Source organism: Pristiophorus japonicus, chromosome 5, assembly GCF_044704955.1.
Source record: "Pristiophorus japonicus isolate sPriJap1 chromosome 5, sPriJap1.hap1, whole genome shotgun sequence".
Taxonomy (NCBI): Eukaryota; Metazoa; Chordata; class Chondrichthyes; family Pristiophoridae; genus Pristiophorus; species Pristiophorus japonicus.
The window spans coordinates 76,065,160-76,090,812 of NC_091981.1; the positions used below are offsets into that span (position 1 = coordinate 76,065,160).

Here is a 25,653-nt window from a genome sequence, read left to right on the forward strand (position 1 = left end):
GAATGGGTAAAGGTTTCAACGCTCTTGTGGCAGCCAATGTTAAAGTTGGGAATTTGGAGAGAGTGAAAGTCTCTGGTAAGTGTTGGCTGTAAAAAAAAAAAGGAATTTATTTAAACATTTTGAGTTTAACTTAGAACTTAAAAAAAACTGTGGTTAACAGAAACTGCCCGTCAGTGGCAGTTATCTTTCAGTCAGCTTGAATAGGTGCTAATTACTGTGAGCAGGGAGCTAAGTCAACACTTGTAGCAGTGGGCAGTCAAGGGGGTCGTTCGGCCCGGGTGTCCCTGGAGATGGAGCACGCGGCATCCATCAGCATGCTTGTGGCCTTATGCGACTGATGGGCACCGGAGGGACTGGAGTGTATCATCACCAACGGAAACGAGATATTGGTTTGATTTGTTAAGGTTCATTTAAACTTTCATGACCAGTGGGCACTGGAGGGACAGGAGTGTATTATCACTAGCGGAAATGGGATATTAATTTAATTTGTTCAGATTCTTTTAAACTTTTTTGCTAATTTACAATTTTTATTGGTTGTGCCCCTTTAAAAAGGGGGCACATGCTTGACTTTTAATTGGCAATTGCCTGTAAGAAGAGTCAGCACTTGCAGCGACCAGAGGGTACCGGAGGGACTGGAGTACATCACCGCAGGAACAGTATTTTAATTTAATTTGTTCAGTTTCTTTTCAATTTTATAGTTTTTATTGGTTGTGATGCTTAATATCCGTTAGGCAACCGCCTGAGATGAAGAAAGATTCCGCACTTGTAGCTTGGTGCACTGAGCCATAACTGCTGAGTCTCTTTGCAGCTGTGAGTTTGGTGTGAGAGGGAAAGCTGCTGCTGGTGTGGCAACAGCAACTGGAGAGAGAAGGAAGGAAAAGACCAGAAGGGAGCAATTATACAATTGTGCTTTGCTTTGCCGAATTGCTTTCTTGTTGGCTTTCTATAATTGGGAGAGGGAGAGAGAGGAAGAAACTCCAACAACAATTTGCTTGGCAGGAGAGAGTATCAGACTAACATTCTGCAGGATCAAGAGGTGGGTGTCTGGTGTGCTTTCACATAAAAGACTGTTAGCAGTAGGTGAGGGGAGGAAAGAAGAAAAAGGCTGGAAGACAATGGTGCACGTGTGTGTGGCTCTTGATAATCACTGGGCCACACACACGGCTAATAAATACCCCTCCACCTCATTGCCTGGCCCAGGACAGCTGGAGCTGCTTGGGTGAAGTTTCCTTGCAATCTCATCGAGATGACCTGGTGGAGGGCTGTCCTGGGTGAAGACATCTTCTCCCCCCACCACAAGATCAACACAATGGCCTGGAAATCTCGGCCTCCCTGGGTCTGTAAGGAGTGTGTACACAATGCGCATGCGCTGAAAACCGGCTTTTCCGATCTGTTAAGCTGGAGCTTGACAGATCCTCTGCATCTCTGGAGCAAGGACATTTGCAAGGGCAAGATTGCAGTATTTACCCATGTCGTGCCCAGCAAATGTCCACAAACCTCTTGCACCTGATAAAAGCAGGCAGAAAGCCTACTTTTACCGGTGGAAGAGTTTTAAAATACACTTAAAACATAAAACATAAAAAATAAAATAAAAAAAACCCACTTTTTTAAAAACCCTGCCCACTACATTAAATTTATTTTAAAGCATAATTAGAAAAACTTTTTAAAATACAATTTAAAAAAAATAATAATACATAAATAACTTAAATTAATGTTAAATATTTAGTGTATTTTTTCTATTTTTCATATTTTGTGTGTTTTGGTAGAGGGGGGTTTCTCATTCACCATCATAGGAACTCCTTAGAGTTCCCATTATTATGAATGAGAACATACTTACTGCTCAGAGCCATGTGACTGCAGCTCCAGCCCTGTGCATGTCCTGACGTGCACGCACTGCGATGTACAGTCAGTGGAGGCCTCTGGATCGGGAACTCGCGTAGGCACAGCAGCTTCAGGTAAGTGCGCTTCTCTTTTTGTAGAATCCAGTCAAACGCTTGTGAGAAGGCGAAACCGGGATTTATATACAATCGTAGAGTGCAAATATCCACCCACCGAGCTCCATTGTGAGTGGTGACCCCACCTCTGCAGCCTTCCTCTTTCCTCCCTGCCCCCCGCCCCCATTCTCTTTCTCTCTCCGAGACACCTCTCTTCACTTCTGTTATTTATTTTACTTAATTTTAATATTGAGCAGAGGAGAGAAGGCCCCTCGCCCATCTTTAAAATAAAGGGAGAGGTGAGTTTTCCTTTGAAGCCCCTTCTGTTCAAAAACAAAGTCCTAATGTTTAACATCAGGCCTAAGACTTGGTGAGTGTAGCCCTTAAAAAAACAACTCTTCAATGATGACTCCATCTTTGCCGGTGGCAGGGCCAGCAAGGACATACGTGGGCGTGGCAGCTGCAGCTACTCTTGCTCCCCTGTCATCTTTCAAACCAATAACAAAAAACATGGGGTGAAGAGCTACACTCACCCCAACATGACGATTGAAATGTGCCCTTCAGCCATTGTTGTTGCCTCAAAGATGTATGGGTACATAAGAACATAGAAAATAGGTGCAAGAGTAGGCCCTTCGAGCCTGTACCACATTCAATATGATCATGGCTGATCATGCAACTTCAGTACCCCATTACTGCTTTTTCCCCATACCCCTTGATCCCTTTAGCCGTAAGGGCCACATCTAACTCCCTTTTGAATATATCTAACGAACTGGCCTCAACAACTTTCTGTGGTAGAGAATGCCACAGGTTCACAATTCTGAGTGAAGAAGTTTCTCCTCATCTCGGTCCTAAATGGCTTACCCCTTATTCTTAGACTGTGACACCTGGTTCTGGACTTCACCAGCATCAAGAACATTCTTCCTGCATCTAACCTGTCCAATCCCGTCAGAATTTTGTGTTTCTATGAGATACCCCCTCATTCTTCTAAATTCCAGTGAATATAAGCCTAGTCGATCCAGTCTTTCGTCATGTCAGTCCTGCCATCCCGGGAATCAGTCTGGTGAACCTTCGCTGCACTCCTTCATTAGCAAGAATGTCCTTCCTCAGATTAGGAGACAAAAACTGTACACAATATTCAAGGTGTGGCCTCACCAGTTGTACAGGGCCTTGCAGTAAGACCTCCCTGCTCCTATACTCAAATCCTCTCACCATGAAGGCCAACATGCCATTTGCCTTCTTCACGGCCTGCTGTACCTGCATGCCAACTTTCAATGACTGATGTACCATGATACCCAGGTCTTGTTGCACCTCCCCTTTTCCTAATCTGTCACCATTCAGATAATAATCTGCCTTCCTGTTTTTGCTCCCAAAGTGGATAACCACATTTATCTACATTATATTGCATTTGCCCATTCGCCTAACCTGTCCAAGTCACCCTGCAGCCTTCGAGCATCCTCCTCACAGCTCGCACTGCCTCCCAGCTTAGTGTCATCTGCAAACTTGGAGATATTACATTCAATTCCTTTGTCTAAATCATTAATGTATATTGTAAATAGCTGGGGTCCCAGCACTGAAACTTTCAGTATCCCACGAGTCACTGCCTGCCATTCTGAAAAGGACCCATTTATTCCTAGTCTTTGCTTCCTGTCTGCCAACCAGTTCTCTATCCACGTCAATACATTAACCCCAATACCATGTGCTTTAATTTTGCACACTAATCTCTTGTGTGGAACCTTGTCAAAAGCCTTTGAAAGTCCAAATACACCACATCCACTGGTTCTCCCTTGTCCATTGTACTAGTTACATCCTCAGAAAAATTCTAGAAGATTTGTCGAGCATGATTTCCCTTTCATAAATCCATGCTGACTTGGACCGATCCTGTCACTGCTTTCCAAATGAGCTGCTATTACATCTTTAATTCCAACATTTTCCCCACTACCGATGTCAGGCTAACCAGTCTATAATTCCCTGTTTTCTCTCCCTTTTTTAAAAAAAGTGGTGTTACGTTAGTTACCCTCCAATCCATAGGAACTGATCGAGTCGATAAACTGTTGGAAAATGACCACCAATGCATTCACTATTTCTAGGGCCACTTCCTTAAGTACTCTGGGATTCAGACTATCCGGCCCTGGGGATTTATCAGCCTTCAATCCCATCAATTTCCCTAACACAATTTCCTGACTAATAAGGATTTATTTCAGTTCCTCCTTCTTACTAGACCCTCGGTCCCCTAGTATTTCTGGAATATTATTTGTGTCTTCCTTAGTGAAGACAGAACCAAAGTATTTGTTCAATTGGTCTGCCATTTCTTTGTTCCCCATTATAAAGTAAGAATTATATAAGTAAGAACATAAGAAATAGGAGCAGGAGTAGGCCATTTGAACCCTTGAGCCTGCTGCACCATTCAAAAAGATCATGGCTGATTGGATCATGGACTCAGCTCCACTTCCCTGCCCACTCCCCATAACCCTATATTACCTTCTCGCTCAAAAATCTGTCCATCTCCACCTTAAATATATCAATGACCCAGCCTCCACAGCTCTCTGGGGCAGAGAATTCCATAGATTTACAACCTTCAGAGAAGAAATTTCTGCTCATCTCAGTTTTAAATGGCTGCCCCTTATTCTAAGACTATGTCCCCTAGTTTTAGTTTCCCCTAGAAGTGGAAATACCCTCTCTGGGAAGGCTGCGTTCTTCCTGAAGTCTGAGCGGGCAGTGATCCTGACCCTCTATAATGGGCTCACGGTTGATGGGTCCTTCCTGTCGGTGGACTCCTTGAGGCTGCTGTGCAGTGAATTACATTATCCTTTGTCCTTTGTCCCCAGTGAGTTCCTCCTCCCCCACCATGTCAACTGGGGATGAGGTTGGAAATAACGCCGATCCCATTCGGCTTCAGAGAGACCAGTCTTCATCACATCTTCTCCTTCCGGCGGTAGCTTTTTATTCACCTGGCGCAGAATGAGGACACAGCGGGTGCATTCTTTGTGCACAATCAAGGGTCATAGAAACATAGAAAATAGGTGCAGGAGTAGGCCATTCGGCTCTTCGAGCCTGCACCGCCATTCAATGAGTTCATGGCTGAACATGCAACTTCAGTACCCCATTCCTGCTTTCTCACCATACCCCTTGATCCCCCTAGTAGTAAGGACTTCATCTAACTCCCTTTTGGATTATATTTAGTGAATTGGCCTCAACTACTTTCTGTGGTAGAGAATTCCACAGGTTCACCACTCTCTGGGTGAAGAAGTTTCTCCTCATCTCGGTCCTAAATGGCTTACCCCTTATCCTTAGACTGTGAACCCTGGTTCTGGAATTCCCCAACATTGGGAACATTCTTCCTGCATCTAACCTGTCTAAACCCGTCAGAATTTTAAACGTTTCTATGAGATCCCCTCTCATTCTTCTAAACTCCAGTGAATACAAGCCCAGTTGATCCAGTCTTTCTTGATATGTCAGTCCCACCATCCCGGGAATCAGTCTGGTGAACCTTCGCTGCAGTCCCTCAATAGCAAGAATGTCCTTCCTCAAGTTAGGAGACCAAAACTGTACACAATATTCCAGGTGTGGCCTCACCAAGGCCCTGTACAACTGTAGTAACACCTCCCTGCCCCTGTACTCAAATCCCCTCGCTATGAAGGCCAACATGCCATTTGCTTTCTTAACCGCCTGCTGTACCTGCATGCCAACCTTCAATGACTGATGTACCATGACACCCAGGTCTCGTTGCACCTCCCCTTTTCCTAATCAGCCTACCGAGCCTTCTAGACATCTGACGGTGTGCGCTACCATGCCTGTAAGGAGGCCAATATCATTGCGGCCTCCGGGGGGGGGGGGGGAGACCGTGCGGCGAAAGAATCAAAACTCTTTCCTCCCACTCAACCCCCGCGCCCCCCAATACCATCACCACCATTGTGATCATGACTGGTCAGGAAGAGAAAGAAAAGAAGTGTGAAGATGGAAACCAAAGGCATGGTTGAAGAAGTTTTTCTTGCAAGGTGGAAGTGGACCTGTGTTGCACCTGATCTGAGAGTGCCTGATATTGGCCCTAATATAATTCGCCAAAACTCAGCCAGTAATATTTCCTTCCTAAATTATATTCTCATCAGCATCATATCAATTGAATGTAACGACTTGCATTTATATAGCGCCTTTAATATAGTAAAACATCCCAAGGCACTTATGTAGAATGTCGTCATCATCATTATCACAGGCAGTCCCTCGAAATGAGGATCACTTGCTCCCACGCCGAGAACGGATGAGTTCACAGGTGTTTCAATGATATTCCGGATCCAGAACTACATCCTGAAGGGTGGAAGACGCCTATGCATGGATTTTTTTTAAACATGTGGTGACCATTGCACCCCAGCCACCACACGGGCTTGACAGAGCTAGGTCTTGGTCCAGTGGTAAGGATTGACCAAGATGACTGGAGACCAGCTCTGCTGCACGGACCTAGTGCGTGCACACATATCGCAGTGTGGGCTGGTCCGTGCTGCACCTGCGCCCTCGCCTCTTCTGGGCCCCGATCACAGCCCTCTACGAACTCATGCCGCTCCTTTGCCCCGACCTCACCGCTCCTGCTGTACCTGCCCGCAATCAACCGTCCCCCTCCTGCAGCAGTGTGCGCCGCTCCCTGTCGTGGTATGCTGCCGCACGCTGCTCTCTCTAATGGCCCCGATCTGCTGACCGCGCCGATTTCTGGGAATATAGTCTGTTACTGAAATGGCAGATCCATATAATTAACTTTACAAAGTCAATATTACAAAGGCCTTGTGATCAAATGATTTTTCTCAGTGTATTTATTAATCTGTACTTCATATTAATTTAACTATTTGCAAATCATAAACTGCTATTTTGCTTCATCTAATTTACTTTTCTTTCCAGATTGTATTTGTATCCATCTTGCTTCACAGTCATCTCGAATGTACAGAGCCCCTCCTGATTCCGATTCTGGCCTTGTATATGGGAGTGATGGTCCGTTTTACCATGGTGGGCCTTGGGTACTACAAGAATGTGCATGACATCATTCCTGAGAGAAGTGGACCTGAAATGGGGGTAAATATCATTGTCAAGGAGTTAGCAACAGTGAAGTATTTTGAACAGTTTAGGATCAAGGGAGGTAATGGGCTGTAGTTTGAGTGACATAACAAGTGTTAAAAATGACCATGCACATCAGTGTGAGAACCTTGGGCAACATTCTCTAACTAAGCTTTACAGACACACAGCTGGAATTTGTGGTACAGGCAACTCTCGATTATCTGGGGCCCTCGGGGATCGGGCTATTACGGGTAAACGATTTTGCCGTGAGGGCGAGTGCACATATTTGCTGAGAATGTTTGGGTCCCAGATTTATACTTTGATGCTTTTCTGCTTCTGTACATTCCAGGATGGAATTGTCCACCTATTCATTTTAATATAAAGTGGAGACCCATGTTCTACTGTGTCTACTTTTTCTTAAAATGGCCAGTCTAAATGAATAGAGTTGCAGAGGTGTCAGAAAACGGAAAGACGGCAGGGAAGGGAGGAAGAGTTGTATAAATCTTTTGCCCCTCGTAACTTGCTTCCAGTGTGCTGATCTGGACAGTGCCCTAAAAGAGCGGGGTTGGGAGCAATGCCTTTGATCTGATAACGTGAGGATGGGTCGCAGTATGAGTGGACAGATTGTCCAGGAATCGCAATTTAGAAGGGACCCGCGTGCATAGGTTTGACTCCCGAACTGCGTGCCATCCCTAGTCATATTTCATTACTGGTTGGATCCATGCTTACAGTTCACAAGTCAAATGTTGCTCTACAAAAATTCCATTTAAGGTCGAGACAGCATTAAACTTTATTATAAAATAAAGCCCTTCCTCTGTGTGAAGTGATAATGCTGTGTGTCAGCGCAGGACTGTGTGTGGGGTGGGTTTAATGGTCATGTGCAACTGTAAACGGGACAGAATCACAGTTTTTAAAAGTGCCATTGCAGCGGGTTCTCAGTTAGATCCGTGTACGGATAATCGAGAATTGCCTGTATTTTAATAGGTCTGATACGCTCAGTTTATAATTATTTTACAGTATGTAGTATAATTTCTTCCTTTTTCTCTTTAGGTCTCCCTGCAACATCTCAAGTCTTCTATCAGTGTCAGTCTATAACTGGCCTCTGGGAATTACACATACACAGCTCAGAGTGACTCACTTCCTATAACAGAGTCTAGCTAACAAACATCTCCTGACCTAAATAGCACAGCTGAAGTCAGCAACTCGCATCATAGTGAAACTTTTGGCCAAATCTTTTGGATTTATAGTGGCTACCTGTTAAATCCATTTGCCATTTTAAAACTGAGGGGGAAAAACTCTCTTATCTAATAAAAATTTCTGTATCTGCAACAACAATTTGCATTTATGTAACATCTTTAAAAATCCTGCCAAGGCACTTAACAGAGTCGTTAGGATAAAAATTGGATGACGAGCCAAAGAAGGAGATATTTTGGGGGGGGGGGGGGGGCGGGGAGAGAGAGAGGGGTGATTGTGACCAAAAGGTGGCTTTTAAGGAAGGTCTTGGAGGAGAGAGAGGTGAAGGTGGTTCAGGGAGGGAATTCCAGAGCGAGTGGTCAAGGCGGCACAAGGCATGCCCCCCTTGGTTGGGCGAAGAGAGGGGCGACTGCACAAGATGCCAGAGTCAGTCGAAGAGAGAGTTCAGGGATTAGGTTGTAGAAGAGCTGGAGAAGCTTAGAGATAGGAGCGGCAAGACCATGAAGGGATTTAAACATGAGAATTTTAAATTTGAGACCATGCATGACCGTGAGCCAATATCAGTCAGCAAACACAAGGGTGATGGGTAAGCTAGATTTTGTGTGGGATAGGATAAGGCAAGAGTTGTGGATGAGCTGAAATTTACAAAGGGTAGAAGAGAGGAGACTGGCTAGCAGACCATTGGAATAGTCAACCTGGAAGCAACAAAGGCATGGATAGGGGTTTCAGCGGTGAATAATCTGATGTAAGGGGGATGCGTGCAATGTTGGGGAGGTGGAAGTAGGCAGTCTGTGATGGAGAGGAAATATATCAAAAGCTATGTTTGAGTTCGGAATGGATGCTGAAATTGTGAACGGTCTGGATCAACCTGAGACGGTGGCTGGGGAGTGGGATGGAATTGGTGGCAATGTTTGTGGCAAGGACCGAAGACTATGTCTTTTGTCATCCTAATAATTTAACTGAAGGAAATTGCAGCTCTTCCAAGACTGTCTGACAAGCAATGAGACAAAACAAGGATGAGTAAAAGTTTTGTTGGGGACAAAGGCATCAGTAGTGGAAGTGAGTAACTGGTTGATTAAATTGATGGCTGCAGGAATATCATGGTCAATGGAGGGCCAAAGATCAGGTAGTTGGGACTGTGGAAGTACGGTTGTAATTGACTTGGAGCGTTTTTTTCCAGGGGCGGACGCAGAAGGAAGTGGGTTTGAAAGGTGTAGGGGCATGTGCGTGCTGAGAGATGTGATCAGAGATGCTCTTATCAGTGATCAACACCACTGGAATAGAGAGGCTAGCGGAGATGGTTAGGACAATTTATACACTGGTAACGGGCAGCAACTTGTCTCGATCGGGTCTTGGAGAATTCCAAGAGATGCACTGAGGATAGCTGTGGGCCTACTTGGGGGGATTCAGAAGTGGAACAGTGGCAAGAGAGGCAGAGGAGTAGTGATGCATTACAATGGGGATTGGGGATGGCAAAATACTTGAGAGGAGAAATTAAAGGTGGCAAGACAAGGTGACAGGAAGGGGAGGAGAGAAGGGCCAAAGATGGGCCAGGAGAAGATAACATTAAGATATCAGTAATTGGCTCAGGGCACAAAGGGGGAGAAATTGGCCTGATTTGTGCCTGCAGGGGGCAGTAACGGGGAGCAAAGAGGTTATCGACCCGGCACAGCAAACTCACCGATGCCTGCGAACATCCCTGGTGATTTTGCGCTGACGCCAACACTTACCGCCTCAATCTCTTGCGCCACATAGATCGTGATGTCATCTGGTCTGCAGCACCCCGTTAGTGCCCCAGATCCTGCAGCATCATCAGGCATCAACAGTAGCAGCTGCAAGAGGCCTTATCACCTCGGCTGGCCGCTTGGGGAGCGCTAATTTAAGGCTGTGGTGGTCAAGTACAGCAACATTTAATTATGTCCCCATTCTGGTGCCTCCTGTTTTCTTTTTTTCCCCGCAATTGCTCAGCCCTGCACTCTTAGAAGCATCATACAATCAAAGAAATTTGCAGCACGGAAGGAGGCCATTTCGGCCCATCATGTTCGCGCCGGTCGACCAAGAACTATCCAGCCTAATCCCACTTTCCAGCTCTTGGTCCGTAGGTTACGGCACTTCAAGTGCACATCCAAATATTTTTTTTAATGTGGTAAGGCTTTCTGCCTCTACCACCCTTTCAGGCAGTGAGTTCCAGACCCCCAGCACCTTCTGGGTGAAGAAATTTTCCCTCATCACCTTTAAACCTCCCCCTCCCATCCCCTGGTTGTTGATCCCTCTGCCACGGGAAACAGGTCCTTATCCACACTATCCAGGCCCCTCATAATATTATACATCTCAATCAGGTCTCTCCTCCACCTCCTCTGTTTCAAAGAAAACAGACCCAGCATCTTCAATCTTTCCTCCTAGCCAAAATTCTCCCATCCAGGCAACATTCTTGTAAATCTCCTCTGTACCCTTTCCAGTGCAATCACATCTTTCCTGTAATGAAGTGACCAGAACTGTACACAGTACTCCAGCTGTGGCCTAACCAGTGTTTTATACAGTTCAACCATAACCTTCTTGCTCTTGTATTCGACTAATAAAGTATGTATTCCATATGCTGCCTTAAGCACCGTATCTACCTTCAGGGATCTGTGGACCTGCACTCCAAGGTCCCTTTGTTCCTCTACACTTTTCAGTGTCGTACCATTTAACGTGTATTCCCTTGCCATGTTAGACCTCCACCAATGCATTACCTCTCTTGTCCGGATTGAATTCCATTTGCCACTGACCAGTACATTGATATCTTCCTGCAGTCTGCAGCTTTCTTCTTCATTATCAATCACACAGCCTATTTTAGTGTCATCTGTAAACTTCTTAATCATATCCCAAGTCCAAGTCATTGATATATAATCACAAAAAGCAAGGGTCCCAGCACTGAGCCCTGCGGAACCCCACTGGATACAGCCTTCCACTCTCAAAAACATCCATCAACCATTATCCTTTGCTTCCTGCCTCTGAGCCAATTTTGGATCCAACTTGCCACTTTGTCCTGGAGCCCATGGGCTTTTACTTTTGTGACCAGTCTGCCTTGTGGGATCTTATCAAAAATTTTGCTAGAATCCATATACACACATCATACGCACTGCCCTCAACCCTCCTTATTACTTCCTCAAAAAATTAAATCAAGTTGGTCAGACATGACCTTTCCTAAACAAATCCATGCTGCTGTCTGTCTTTGACTAATTCATGTCTTTTCAAATGAAGATTTATCCTGTCCCTCAGGATTTTTTCCAATAATTTTCGCGCCATTGAAGTTAGGCTGACTGGCCTGCAATTACTCAGTCTATCTCTTTCTCCCTTTTTAAACAAAGGTACAACGATAGCAGTCCTCTTGCACCACACCTGTAGCCAGAGAGGACTGGAAAATGATGGTCAGAGCCTCTGCTATTTTCTCCTAAGCTTCTTGTAATAGCCTGGGATACATTTCATTTGGCTGTCAAGATTTATTCACTTTGAAAGCTGCTAATCCCCTTAATATTTCCTCTTTCTCACTGTTTATCTCATCTAATATTTCACCCTCCTCCTCCCTGATTGCAAAGTCTGCATTGCCCTTCTCTCTTGTGAAAACAGATGCAAAGTATTCATTAAGTCTCCTGCCTCCACACAGGAGTCCACTATGGTCCCTATTAGGCCCCACTCTTTCTCTAGTTATCCTCTTGCTCTTAATGTATTTATAAAACATCTTTGAGTTTTCCCTGACTTTACTTGCCAACATTCTTTGATGCTCTCTTTGCTTTCCTGATATCTTTTTAAATTTCACCGCTGCACTACTTATACTCTAGAGTTTCTGCAGTATTGAGTTCTCGGTATCGGTTGAAAGCTTCCCTTTTTTTCTTTATCTTACCCTGTATGTCCCTTGACATCCAGGGGGCCCTAGATTTGTTAGCCCCACCCTTTTTTTTTTGAAAGAGAACATACATGCTTTGTACCCTCAGGATCTCATCCTTGAATGCCTCCCACTGCTCTGACACTGATTTATCATCAAGTAGCAGTTACCAGTCCACTTTGGCCAAATCCCATCTCAGCTGACCAAAATTGGCTTTACCCCAATTGAGAACTTTTTTTTCTTGGTCCACCTTTGTCCTTTTCCATAACTACCCTAAATCTTACTGAATTAAGATTACTAGCACCAAAATGCTCTTCAACTGATTCCCCAAAATCAAGTCCAGAACCACCCCCTCCCTTGTTGGGCTTGTTACATAATGCCTAAAGAAGTTCTCCTGAATGCATTTTAGGAATTCCGCACCCTCTGTCATTCACACTGCTTTTTTTCCTGGTTAATAGGGTTAACACTAAAGGGCTAGAAATTTGGCGATTTTGCGACCGGGTTTTTGGTGCTATTTCACTTGTTTTGGCGAAAACCCGGTCGGCGAGAAATTCGGTGATGTTTTGAGGCGGCGTTTCCATGTACCGTTGGACAGAGGAGTGCCACCGTGCTAGACCCGAAATAGCATTTTCTCAAAATTTGGCACTCTCCGCACCTGTATTCTGCGCTCACAATACCAACGGAGGAACCTGTCATAGCAGCTCTGCCAGCCACGGTAAGTATGAAGACCTGCAAAAAGGTAAATTTAAATTTTTATTCTTTATTTCTTTTTCAGCGATTCGATAGATAAGTATATTGTGAATTTTTTTTGTTTGCTGTTTTTCCTGCCCTCCAAAGAACCAACTCGCAGTGGTATCTACCTCGGACTAAAGTTGGCGAGGATCGCTGTTTGTGCCGCGAATAATCGTGCAATGCCGATTTTTGCCGCTGCGCAAATTAAAGGTTGAATTTCCGACCTGATAGCGAAGCAAAAACGGTAATTTTGGCGAACAAATACCGTTTTTGCTGAGAACCAAATTTCTAGCCGGCTACTATGCACGTAGCGCAGATGCCATCGCCCAACAGACACATCCTGAGGATTCATGCAACGCAGCATTGGTCCTTCCCTTTCATGGAGGGAAGGAGCCTGTAAAATCAGCACACTGCTCCGAACATTGCTCAGTACTCTGCCGATACAGCCCCTCTCGCTCCCTTTAACACTCCAAGGGAAGTGGTAGCACTTGATTTAGCGCTCCACTTCCCTCTTGGAGCGCTAAAGTGGAAGTTCCTGGCAGAATCAAATCTTTACCGCCTGGTGATAACTTTTCAGGGAGCGCAAAAGTATTGCCCCAAACGGGGCGCTATGCTAATTTCTAGCCCAATGGGAATTCAGTGCGATATGATTGCAGTGTTTGACTTTCTGCACTGTACTGAATTGTTATTTTCACATTGCAGGGAGAAGCCACAATAAAGAAGATGCTGGCTTTCTGGTGGCCTTTGGCTTTGATTCTAGCGACTCAGCGAATCAGCAGACCCATAGTCAACCTGTTTGTGTCTCGTGACTTGGGAGGCAGTCCAACAGCAACTGAGGTGAGTTTGTTTCCTAGTTATTACAGAAGTTATAAACCGAACATAAGCAGACCTTTACCAAGCTCCAGTTTGGAGCCATGTAGAACATATCGGTGGTTCCAAGCAGCGTGTCCATCCACCTTGGCTTATTGCAGATATGTGGATTCTATTGCTAGCAATAGGAGATTGATCTTAAGAACATAAGACCATAAGAGTTAGGAGTAGGCCATACGCCCCTCGGGTCTGCTCCACTGTTCGATAAGATCATAGCTGATCTTTGACCAACTCTACTTTCCCGCCCCATCTCCATATCCCTTGATTTCCCGAGACTCCCAAAATCTATCTCCGCCTTGAATATACTCAACAATTCAGCATCCACAGCCCTTTGAGGTCGAGAATACCAAAGATTCACAACCTTCTGAGTGATGAAATTCCTCCTCATCTCGGTCTTAAATGGTGGACCCCTTGTCTTGACACTATGCTTAGTTCTAGACTCTCCAGACAGGGGAAGCGATCACTCAGCATCTGCCCTGTCAATCCCCTTCCAAATCTTTTGTTTCAATGCGATCACCCCTCATTCATTTAAACTTCAGAGAGTATGGGCCCAATCTATTCAATCTCTCCTCTTTTTTCTTCTAAGGCAATTCTACCCTTCCTCAGATAAGGGGATCAAAACTGTGCACAGTACTCCAGGTGTGGTTGCACCAAAGCCCTATACAATTGTACGAAGACTTCCTTAATCTTGTACTCCAACCCCTGGCAGTAAAGGCCAACATAACATTTTCCTTCCTAATAGCTTGCTCTGACTGCATGCTAACTGTGTCTCCTGTACGATGATATTTAATAGTTTCTCACCATTTAACAAATATTCTGTTGTTCTATTCTTCCTACTAAAGTAAAAACCTCACATTCCTCCCCCCCCCCCCCCCCATTATACTCCACCTGTCACCCTACTGCCCACTCACTTAACCTGTCTATATACCTTTTTGAAGGCTCTTTGTGTCCTCCTCACAGCTTACGTTCCCACCTAACTTGATATCCTTAGCAAACTTGGATACATTGCACTCGATCCCTTCAGCGAAGTCATTGATATATATTCTAAATATCTGAGGCCCAAGCACTGATCCTTGTGGCAGCCCACTAGTTGCAGCCTGCCAGCCTAAAAATGACCCGTTTATCGCTACTCTTTTTTACCCGTTCACCAATCCTCTATCCATGCAAATTTATTACCCCTAACTCTGAGCCCTTATCTTGTGTAACGACCTTTTATGTGGCACCTTATCGAATGCCTTTTGGAAAGCTAAATATACGACATCCACTGGTTCCCCTTCTCATCGCCGAGAGCATGTAGAAATCAAGCGCAGGCAGCGAAAAGAGCGTGCGGCAAACCAGTCCCACCTCTTCCCTCAACGACTATCTGTCCCAGCTGTGATGGGGACTGTGGTTCTCGTATTGGACTGCTCAGCCTCCTAAGGACTCATTTTTAGAGTCTTCCTCCATTTCGAGGGACGGCATATGATGATGATTTATTTACTCTGCTAGTTACAACCTCAAAGTTCTAATAAATTGTTAAACACGATTTCACTTTCATAAAACCATGGTGACTCTTCCTAATCGTTCTAAGTCCCCTGCCACTTCCTTAATACAGGTACAACGTCGAGAATCCGGTGTCTGGAATCCAGACACTAAGATGATCTGTAGCGGAGTCGTCCGGAATCCGGAAAATGTTCTGGAAGACGGGCCCCTGCTGACCTCCACCTCGGGCTGCCGCCGACCTCCTTTCCTTCGGGCAGCCACCGCCGCCAACATTTCCCCCACTTCGGGCCGACCCCCCCCCCACCCCATTGCCTCCGCCGACCTCGCCGCCGCCGATGATCTCTTTCCCCCCCCCCCCCCCCCCCGGGTTTCGGGTCGACCTCCTCCGACCTTGCCTCTGACTTGGGATGACCTCTCCCCCAGCCTTGGGCTGCTGCCACCCTCTTTCCCCCCCCCCCCCCTCAACCTCAGGCTGCTGCCACTGATCTCTCCCCCGCTTCAGGATTATGTCTCTTCCCTGACCCCCCCCCCAATCCCCTTCCTGCCTACCTTGGCCCAGGCATTTCTGAACTGGGTCGTCGGAAAGATGTTCTGAAGTCCAGAAATACACAGGATCTGGAGCGGAATCTCGACGCTGTATCTGTAATGGATTCTAGCATTTTCCTGATGAATGATGTCAGGCTAACTGGTCTGTAGTTCCCTGTTTTCTCTCTCTCTCTCCTTGAATAACGGGGTTACATTTCCGACCTTCTAATCTGCTGGGACCGGTCCAGAATCTAGGAAATTTTTGAATATCACAACCTATGCATCCACTATCTCGCAATCATCTCTTTTAGATCCTTAGGATGTAGGCCTTTCAGTCCAGGCGATTTGTCGGCTTTAAGTCCCATTAGTTTCTCAAGTACTTTTTCCCTACTGATCTTAATTACATTACTTTAAGATCCTTACTCTCATTAGCCTCTTGGTTCTGCACTATTTTTGGTATGCTTTTTGTGTCTGTGAAGGCAGATACCAAATATTTGTTTAAAGTCTGCCATTTCCTTATTCCCCATTTATAATTTCTCCTGTCTCAGCCTCTAAGGGACCAATGCTTACTTTTGTTGCTCTCTTCCTTTTTACATACTTGTAGAAGCTCTTATAATTAGTTTTTTTTATATTTCTTGCTAGCTTACTCTTATTTTCTATTTTCTCTCAATTTTTTGATCATCCTTTGCTGGTTTCTAAAGCTCTCCCAATCCTCGGGCTTACTACTATACTTCGCAACATTATAAGTCTCTTTTTTTAAAATCTAATACTATCTTAACTACTTTAGTTAGCCATGGATAGATCACTTTTCCCATGGAATATTTATTTCTCAATGGAATGTATATTAATTTTGGCATATTTCTTTGAATGTTTGTCACTGCTTATATACGTCATACCTTTTAATCTAATTTCCAAATCTACCTTACCAACTCGTGTCTCATACCTATGTATTTATTTAAGTTTAAGGGGCTGAAATTGCCTCTTCGGGGCGGAGCCCATTTGGGGCAGACACTCTGACGAAAGGGATATTGCCCTCATGTTTTTTTTGAGTCAGAGAAGGTATCTGCCCCGCTCCTGTGCGAATGGCGATAATTACATCAATAGAGCGCGCACCACCGGGTCCCCGCCACAGAACGACATTTCCCTCAAATAGTCAATCGACCATTTGTCGGTGCCCCCGACAGCTTTGCACGGTGGGAAGCTGCCAGTGGCTGGGCAGCGCATCCACCCTTAAAAGGGGAGGGTGCACTGCTGCGGCCGCCATTTTATTTTAATTGTCTGCCGACTCTGCAGTCGTCTTGACAATGGCGGTCACGGGTTTGGCAGAGCCGCCAACAGGCAGCTCGGGTGCCGGGAAGCTGACCCAGCCGAAGCCTTCCCTGGTGGCCCAGTGTACGCCAACTGGGCCTCGAAATGTTCCTTCCCTTTAAGTGATTTCATCCCTGCACTTTCTATACTTCTTTAGGGTTTCTGCAGTATTGAGTCCTCTGTATCTGTCATTAGCCTCCCTTTTTTTCTTTATCCTATCCTTGACATCCAGGGGGCTCTGGATTTGGTAGTCCCACCCTTTTTCTTTAAGGGATCATACTTGCTCTGAACCCTCATGATCTTCTCCTTGAATGCCTCCCATTGCCCTGACACTGAATTACCTTCAATTAGCTGTTTCCAGTCCACGTTGGCTAAGTCACATCACTGCTTAGCAAAATGTAGCTGTTCTGAAAGTTTCTATGTAATTGTGTTAAAGCAGTACAATAATGAATTCTGATTCACTATTTGTAAATACTGCCTGCTGAGGTAGAGGTCGTAAATGCTTTCAAAAATTGTCTAAGATTTCAAAATGAAGAATATAAAAGGAAATGGAAAAAGATTAGGAATAGAGTAAATGGGGCCAATTTTGGTGTCTGTAGGTACTTTGTTTTTCCCTGAAGGTGATTTTCTGATGTTTGTATATGTGTAAAGTAGGTTTGAAGAAGTGATTTTTCTGTGGTCACTATTGCAAACAGCCCCCATTATTTGCACTACGGATATCCCTCCTGAGCATAAAACTACATTTGGTATACTTGGGGAAAGGAAACCAGAATGCTGCTCAGCAAGAGGTATCCTCGGACCCATCCTTAACCTCCCAACAAAGTGTACAGGCCATGGTGCACATTCCTGCACTTGACAGAAGAACAATGCATGAGGAGACTATACTTCATTAGGAAGACAGTGGCAGGCTAGTGTAATGCTGCAAGATGACCTACAGCCAACCTCTAGAGAAAGCAAGGCAGTGCCTATTGCGGTAAATGTCACTGCAGGCCTGATTTTATTTTTGCCTGCCGCTCCTTCAAACCACAGCTGATATCATAAATATCAGCTAATCTGCAATCTATGCAACTATTAAGTAGGTGACAAATACCAGAGAAAATTAATTCATCACTTTCCTCATGGATATCAGGAATCAGCAAGTCAATGGAAAGGAAAATCAGACAGGGTGTATAACAGATGGGTGATCCACACCCACCAGTTTGACAACTGCGCCCAAACTGGAAATTACCCCCTATGTTTGCAATAATATCCGGATATATGAGAAAGTTATACTTATAAATTTTGGTGAATTTACTAATTTTATTTCTGTTTTCTTTTCATTTTAAGGCTGTTGCAGTTCTGACAGCAACCTATCCAGTGGGCCACATGCCTTATGGCTGGCTGACTGAGCTCCGAGCTGTTTACCCTGCTTTTGACAAGGTAATGCTGAGCATGGCAAACATACGAAATGTCAAACCAAAAAAACAAAGGGAAAAAATACATTTGTTAACACAGCAGGATACTCGAGAAGCAGGTCGAGATAAATGTCGAATGTATGCTGCTGACACACAGGCATCGCTATTTTCTAGTCAGTTACTGTCATATGTACTCTGCTCTTACTGTATTTAACACATTTTTAAATGGTATCTGCTTATAGACCTTACTCCAAATATATTTGTGTATATAGTTTAGAAATAATATTTGCAATGACACAGGCCAATGGAATCTTGGCCTTTAATGCAGGGAAGTCTTGCTACAGCTATACAGGGAATTGGTGAGGCCACCCCTGGAATACTGCGTGCAATTTTGGTTTCCATATTTACGAAAGGATATACTTATTTTGGAGGCAGTTCAGAGAAGGTTTACTAGGTTGATTCCAGAGATAAGGGGTTTGACTTATGAGGAAAGGTTGAGTAGGTTGGGCCTCTATTCATTGGAATTCAGATGAAGGTGATCTAATCGAAACGTATAAGATTATGAGGGGGCTTGACGAGGTGGATGCAGAGAGGATGTTTCCACTGATGGGGGAGACTAGAACTAGAGGGCATGATCTTAGAATAAGGGGCCGCCCATTTAAAACAGAGATGAAGGGAAATTTCTTAGGGTTGTAAATCTGTGGAATTCGCTGCCTCAGAGCTGTGGAAGCTGGAGCATTGAATAAATTTAATAGACAGTTTCTTAAACGATGAGAGGATAAGGGGTTATGAGGAGCGGGCAAGAAAGTGGAGCTGAGTCCATGATCAGATCAGCCATGATCTTATTGAATGGCGGAGTAGGCTCGAGAGGCCGTATGGTCTACTCCTGTTCCTAGTTCTTATGTAAATTCTTTTTTTTTTAAGAAAAGGTTTGAGTTCAGCTTCTAGAAAAGATTTTTTTAAAGACTGTAGTTTCCTTTTGTTGTTAATGTTTTGCCAAAATTGGGTAAGACCAGTGGAAAGTAGTAATGAATGTTCTTATGTTTTTATACAAAAATATGTTTGTGAACGTCTGCTTGTTGAGGATTGTTAAGTCATTGTTCATGGATATTTGGGAGTCATTTTTAAAGTTTTGTTAATTACTCAGTCAGACTGGTGAGGTTGTTTTACAAAGGAAGGGAGAGATTTCCACGTTTTAATAGAGTACTGATGGAAGTAACTGGTGTGGCAGATATCATCCCTGCAGAAATGTTGCAGCATCCATTACTGGTTGTTACATATACAGAGGTGTTATGTAATCTCTTGACAAGAACAAGTCAAGAATCCAACCAAAAAACAAGCTGAGATTTTGCAGCTTGTCTTGTTATCCCAATCTTGACATATGGAGCAGACGTATGGGATGTAACCAATCAAGACTTGGATGCCTTTGACCACTGCTGTTTCTGACATATGGTTAGATAGGAGAGTTGATATGGCACAAATACTTCAGGAATGCAGAGATCAAAAGGCGCTTGGCACAAGCTGCTGTCTCCAAAACCATCAGTCTCACACCACTGCAACTATTTGGAGATATCACCCGGTCAGATGAGAGCCTTGACGTGAAGGGACCTCTGTAGACCAGACATCCCAATCAAGATTACCTCAAGATTGGCATAGCCCTCGAGGCTGACCAAGAGTCACTTGGACCCACACAGCTATGCAGGACCTAAAAAAATAAAAAGCTCCACTTGAGTGGCTATACTGCATGGCACTACACATAAGACAGAGGACTTTGAAAATGTTGCACATCTACCATTACTTGTCCATTGGAATAGATGATCAGTAATAGTAATAGAGTATCAGGAGCTCAAGAAGAGTGCAACCCGGGAGTGTAGGAGGCACATTGCTCATAAAATAAAATGATTACCAAATCAGATGCAGCTAACGGAACGTCATGAAGTAGTGGAAGAAATGTGTTTAGCATCTTTGAAATGCTATTTTCACACCTCGATGGACAATTCACTATTTATACTGGTTGTGGTAATTCAACTGCTTGAGAAATGTGAAAGGAGTATTATTAACAGGTATGTCCTAATTGGCTGTTCTGTTTTCTTTTGTTACAACTAATGATGCAGATTGCTTAAATAAATTAGGAAACAAAATGCATGTACCAGGAAACAAAGTGCATGTCGTTACCATCTTTATTTGGGTTTGTCATTTTCTACTTTGCTACAATACAAGATTATTTTATGTATTGTATGTGGGTGGATTTTTGAAGCAAGATCGTTGGAAAAATAATGAAGGATTGGGGTGCTTGATAAACGCTATAGAGCTTTATGTTGGTGTGGCACGGAGCTGTTCAGAACCAGGTAGGCTTCAGATTTAATTCTTTGTTTGCGTCGGTTGCTGATTTTTAGCCACTGATGCAGTGAGGATACGACAGTTTGCCTCCGAGCCCCTGGGTTAGGGATGGGAAATATCAATTGGCATTCTGTTGTAAAGTGTACCCAACCAGGCCTGGAGTAGCTTCAGGTGTGATTCCCCTCACGCTCCCAACAGCTGAATGATACTCGGCACCTAGGCTCATAAACTGAGGCTTCACTTTGGTGAAGATCATGAGTTCAGGAGCGGTGGTAAGGAAATTCTGGCCTGGGGAATGGGGGCAGGTAGAGGAACTGCCATGATCCTTTTAATAGCCCTGCAGTCTGTGCAGCCCCTGGCCTGCGAGTACTGTCTGAGCAGGCCGGGGAGCGGAGGGAGCAGCATGGCAGCATACCACTCCAGGTAGCAGTACGTGCTGGAGCAGGAGAGCAACGGCAGTGAAAAGGACTTCACCAAAGTCCAGGTCGGTGATTGAAGCGTGGGCAGGTACATCAGGAGCGGCGAGGTCGGGGCGAAGGAGCGCCGATAGACTGTAGAGGGACGTGATCGGTGCCCAGGAGAGGCGAGGGCCCAGGGGCAGCACGGGCCAGCCCACATTGCGATACGTGTGCACACTAGGTCTGTGCAGCAGAGCAGGTCTCCAGTTGTCTTGATTAATCCTTGCTACTGGACCAAGACCTAGCTCTGTCAAGCCCGTGTGGTGGCTGGTGTGCAACGGTCACCACATTTATAAAAAAAAAAATCCAAGCACTGGCATCTTCCACCCTTCAAGATTTAGTTCAGACCTGGAATTTTAGGTCCATCATTGAAACACCTGTGAACTTTTTGATGTGGAAGCAAGTCATCCTCGGGTCGAGGGACTGCCTATGATGATGATGACAATACAAGAGCAATTAATTCTTTATTTGTCAAAACAATTTTTTAAATGGCTGAATTTTGAAATGTAATGTGCTGGTGTGGTAAAAACTGATGGTTTAAAGAGCTCAGGATTACTGACCTGTGAACCATTTTGAAGCCAATGACAAGTTTCCAATGTCGTGCATGTCATGTATCTTACATGGCTACTGTTGGTACTATCACAAGGTGTGCCACCAGAGGGCACAGCAGTGGGAGACTTGTAGGTTACCTGTACAGGTGCGCCTAGTATAAAAGGCAGGTCACCAGGTGTGATCCTCACTCTGGAGTTAACTAATAAAGGACTAAGGGCACTACAGTTCAAGTACAACACACTGCCTTGTGGAGTCATTGCTAGAGCATCTAGGGACACAACAATTGGCGATGAGATTACGAACTTTCACGTGAAAATGGCTACCCTTGGTACGTTGCAGCAGTTCGCCGATGATGATGATTGGGATGCCTTTGTGGAGAGGCTCGAACATTTCTTCACAGCAAACGACCTGGCAGGATACGATCTGACCACACTGGCTGATAAGCACTGTGCTATCTTGCTAACCAGTTGTGGGCCCAATGTCTATGGCCTCGTTAGGGACTTGCTGGCACCAGCGAAGACAATGACCAAGTTGTACAAGGAGCTTGTAACCCTGATCCAGGAGCAACTCAAGCCCAAGGAGAGCATCCTTACAGCCAGACACCGGTTCTACACCCACCGACGGCCTGAGGGCCAGGAAATCGCGAAGTACGCCGCAGACCTCAGGAGGCTGGTAGCACCGTGCGAGTTCAGCACCCACCTCAACGAAGGGCTGCGGGACATTTTTGTCATTGGAATTGGCCATGCAGGCCTTCACAAGCTACTGTCGGCGGATACCACAGTAACACTGCAGAAGGCCATCTCTGAGCCAGTCATTCATGACCTCGACCTGTGGCTCTAGCCAGATGTCTCTCCCTCAGGACTCAAACCTGGCACTATAACCCCAAACCGTCAGAAATTGCTGAAAACTATCGTTTCGGGATTCGGAATCAAAAGACTGATGAAAGTATCAGTGATTACATCGTAGCATTAAAAAAGCTATCGCTGCACTGTAATTTTGGAAACTTTCAAAACCGAGCATTACGGGATCGTTTTGTTTGTGGGGTGAAAAATGATGCGATCAGAAGGAAGTTATTGATGACGGATGACTTGACTTTTGAGATTGCTTGTCAGACAGCGAGGTCGATGGGCATGGCCGAACAATATTCCCGAGAATTAAATAATAACTACGGTCATCAGTCAACCGAGATAAATCACCTGCAGTTCAAGGTAAAAGACAGTGGGGGCCCAAAGTCTCAAACTGGAAATTCTAACAGAGCGTCGAAGTCGTGCTATAGGTGCCTGGGACAACACATTGCTCAAAGTTGTTCATACGTGAAGGCAGAGTGCTTCTTCTGCAGAAAGACTGGGCACCTTGCGAAGGCATGCCGACTGAAGGGTAAACCAGCTTTTAAAGCCGAGTCCAGCGTTCAAAGCTGTGAGTAGAAATCCCAAGAGACTACATAGCATGGAAGAATAACAACAGGACGAGGAGATGTTAGAGTTGCACATAATCAGGAGCACGAGGTTAACGGACAGCGATTCAGAAAGCATCAAAATCCACATGGATGTTGCGGGATTCAAGATACCAATGGAAATTGACATGGGTGCATCAGTGAGTGTTTTTAAAGCCAAATTTGGCAGTCCATAGAAGAGACACAATTAAGACAAAGAGAATCATGATGGAGGTAGAGAAAAAGAGAAGTGTGAAATTAAACCAGAAGGTGAGTGAAGAACCATCACCATAAATGGGTAAAGTGGTTACTAGGAAGAGTGGTGAAGATATGGGGTCCTCGCACATATTTGGATGTTAATGGACAAGTTAGGTTTGTTCATATTGATATTTTACCGACAGACATGGAAGGAGTTGAAGGTGGGAATGATTCAATTATTTCTGACTCATCAGATAGTTTTGATACACCAGTAGCAAATCCTAAATCCAATGTACTGGAAACAAACCCAGGAGAGAATCAGAATGAAAGTCTGAGTCCGAGTCAGGAAAACAAAGCCTGAAGTTAGTGAATTCAAATGAAAATCAAGGAAATCCTGTGGGGGGAAAAGTTCCTGAGGATGAGCCTCAAATGAATGTGAGATCGACACCAGGTTGGAAGGTTCTGTTCGAGAGCGAAGGTATCCTCTTCGAAACAGAAAACGAGTGGTAAAAGTTAAATTTGTAAATATGAAAAAAATAAGTCTATATCCTGTGTTATGTATAAACATGAAAGTTCTGTATGATGTTTGTTATAATAACTTCTTCATTAAGAAGTGAGAAGTGTAATGTCTGTAGCTCCACACTGGATGTGGATGTATTGTGTACTGCAACTGCATAGTTAATAATAAACCGAACCCGGCAGATTCTGGAGGCTTCCGAGAGAGCTGCCTGCCATGTTAGAAGTTGTGTGTGCTTGTGTCCTGTGAATATATCACAGGACACAACCTAGCAGCTCCGGAACTAGCTTGTCCTCACGCACTATCACTGCATCGATAAGGCATCTAACACACTTGTTGCACCACGGAACCACACAAAAAAATGTAAAACCCACTTACTGGAACTTGAATGTACATGAATGCCAGGAGCCCCCGCCATAATTGATGTGGGGGTGAGGGGGCGTGGAGAATGGAGTGGTCAGGGACACACACACAAACAGCAACCACCAGCATGCTACTGCACAAACTACTCACCCAAGGTTGAAGTGACTGTCAAGGGTCAACCAGACAGAACCCACATAGAGCTAAGCCCAGAGCACAGTCAATGCAGAGGCGATTTGCACAGGGCTCAGGGGAGTGATGTCATGTATCGTACATGGCTACTGTTGGTACTATCACAAGGTGTGCTGACTCGTAGGTTACCTGTACAGTTGTGCCTGGCCTAGTATAAAAGGCAGGCCACCAGGTGTGATCCTCACTCTGGAGTTAACTAATAAAGGACTAAGGTCACTACAGTTCAAGTACAACACACTGCCTTGTGGAGTCATTATGATCCATTTTAAAAAGGTATGATTTTTATTGGAAAATAATTTAGCAAAATACTCAACCTAGTGATGCAATTTGCATCCATGTCTGTCTTTTTATTCAACAGATGTCATTGTCACTGATATATTATTGCAGAAAAAGTGATGTTGCAGCTGTACCCATTAACTCGCCGTGTGCCCCTGTCTCCATGTCGATATATTGTACCACTCTAATTCAATGAACAATTCTCCTTTTCAGCTTGATTTTTAGCCTATCCATTTTGCAACATGTTCACTCCTTTGGTTATCAGTCAACAGAATTTTGTTGCTCATAAGCCTTGCTAAGTGATCAAAAATAGGAATCTGCCAATACCCTTTGAGTAGCCTATGCAGTGTAGTAAGTCTGCATCTTGCTAATCCGGAACAAATTCAAGGGCTGCCATATATTTTAGTCTAAGATATTGGTTATGAAATAATGGCAGGAACTGGGTGGTGCAAATGGCCTTTGCTTGCTCAAATATTAAAGAAGATTAAATGTTCTTGCTAAAGACCTGTGCTGCACTGCAGAGAGAAACTCATTGTAAACATTTTTCTATAGTTTAATATCATCCATCATCATCATGGGCAGTCCCTTGGAATCGAGGAAGACTTGCTTCCACTCCTAAAGTGAGTCCTTTGATGGCTGAACAGTCCAATACAAGCGCCACAGACCCTGTCACAGATGGAACAGATAGTCGTCGGGAGAAGGTGGGAGGGGGAGGGTGGGACTGATTTGCCGCACGCTTCTTCCGCTGCCTGCGCCTGACCTCTTCACACTCGCGGCGTTGAGATTCGCAGACCTCAACACCCTCCCGGATGCACTTTCTCCACCTAGGGTGGTCTTTGGCCAGGGACTCCCAGGTGTCAGTGGGGATGTCGCATTTTATCAGGGAGGCTTTGAAGGGTGTTCTTGTAATGTTTCAGCTGCCCACCTTTGGCTCGTTTGCCGTGAAGGAGTTCCGCATAGAGCAATTGCTTTGGGAGTCTCTTGTCA

At 44.8% G+C, this 25,653-nt stretch overlaps 1 protein-coding gene across 6 annotated transcripts in view; it reads left to right on the top strand.

Moving 5' to 3' along the window:
• Window positions 1–25,653, top strand: part of ankhb (ANKH inorganic pyrophosphate transport regulator b) — a 207,503-nt gene that overhangs the window by 72,272 nt on the left and 109,578 nt on the right. For all 6 annotated transcript variants that reach the window (XM_070880715.1, XM_070880717.1, XM_070880720.1 and 3 more), the window contains 3 exons: window positions 6,819–6,989; window positions 13,465–13,599; window positions 18,274–18,366. In XM_070880715.1, coding sequence (XP_070736816.1) covers window positions 6,819–6,989; window positions 13,465–13,599; window positions 18,274–18,366 — 399 coding nt within the window. The remainder of the gene's footprint in view (window positions 1–6,818; window positions 6,990–13,464; window positions 13,600–18,273; window positions 18,367–25,653) is intronic.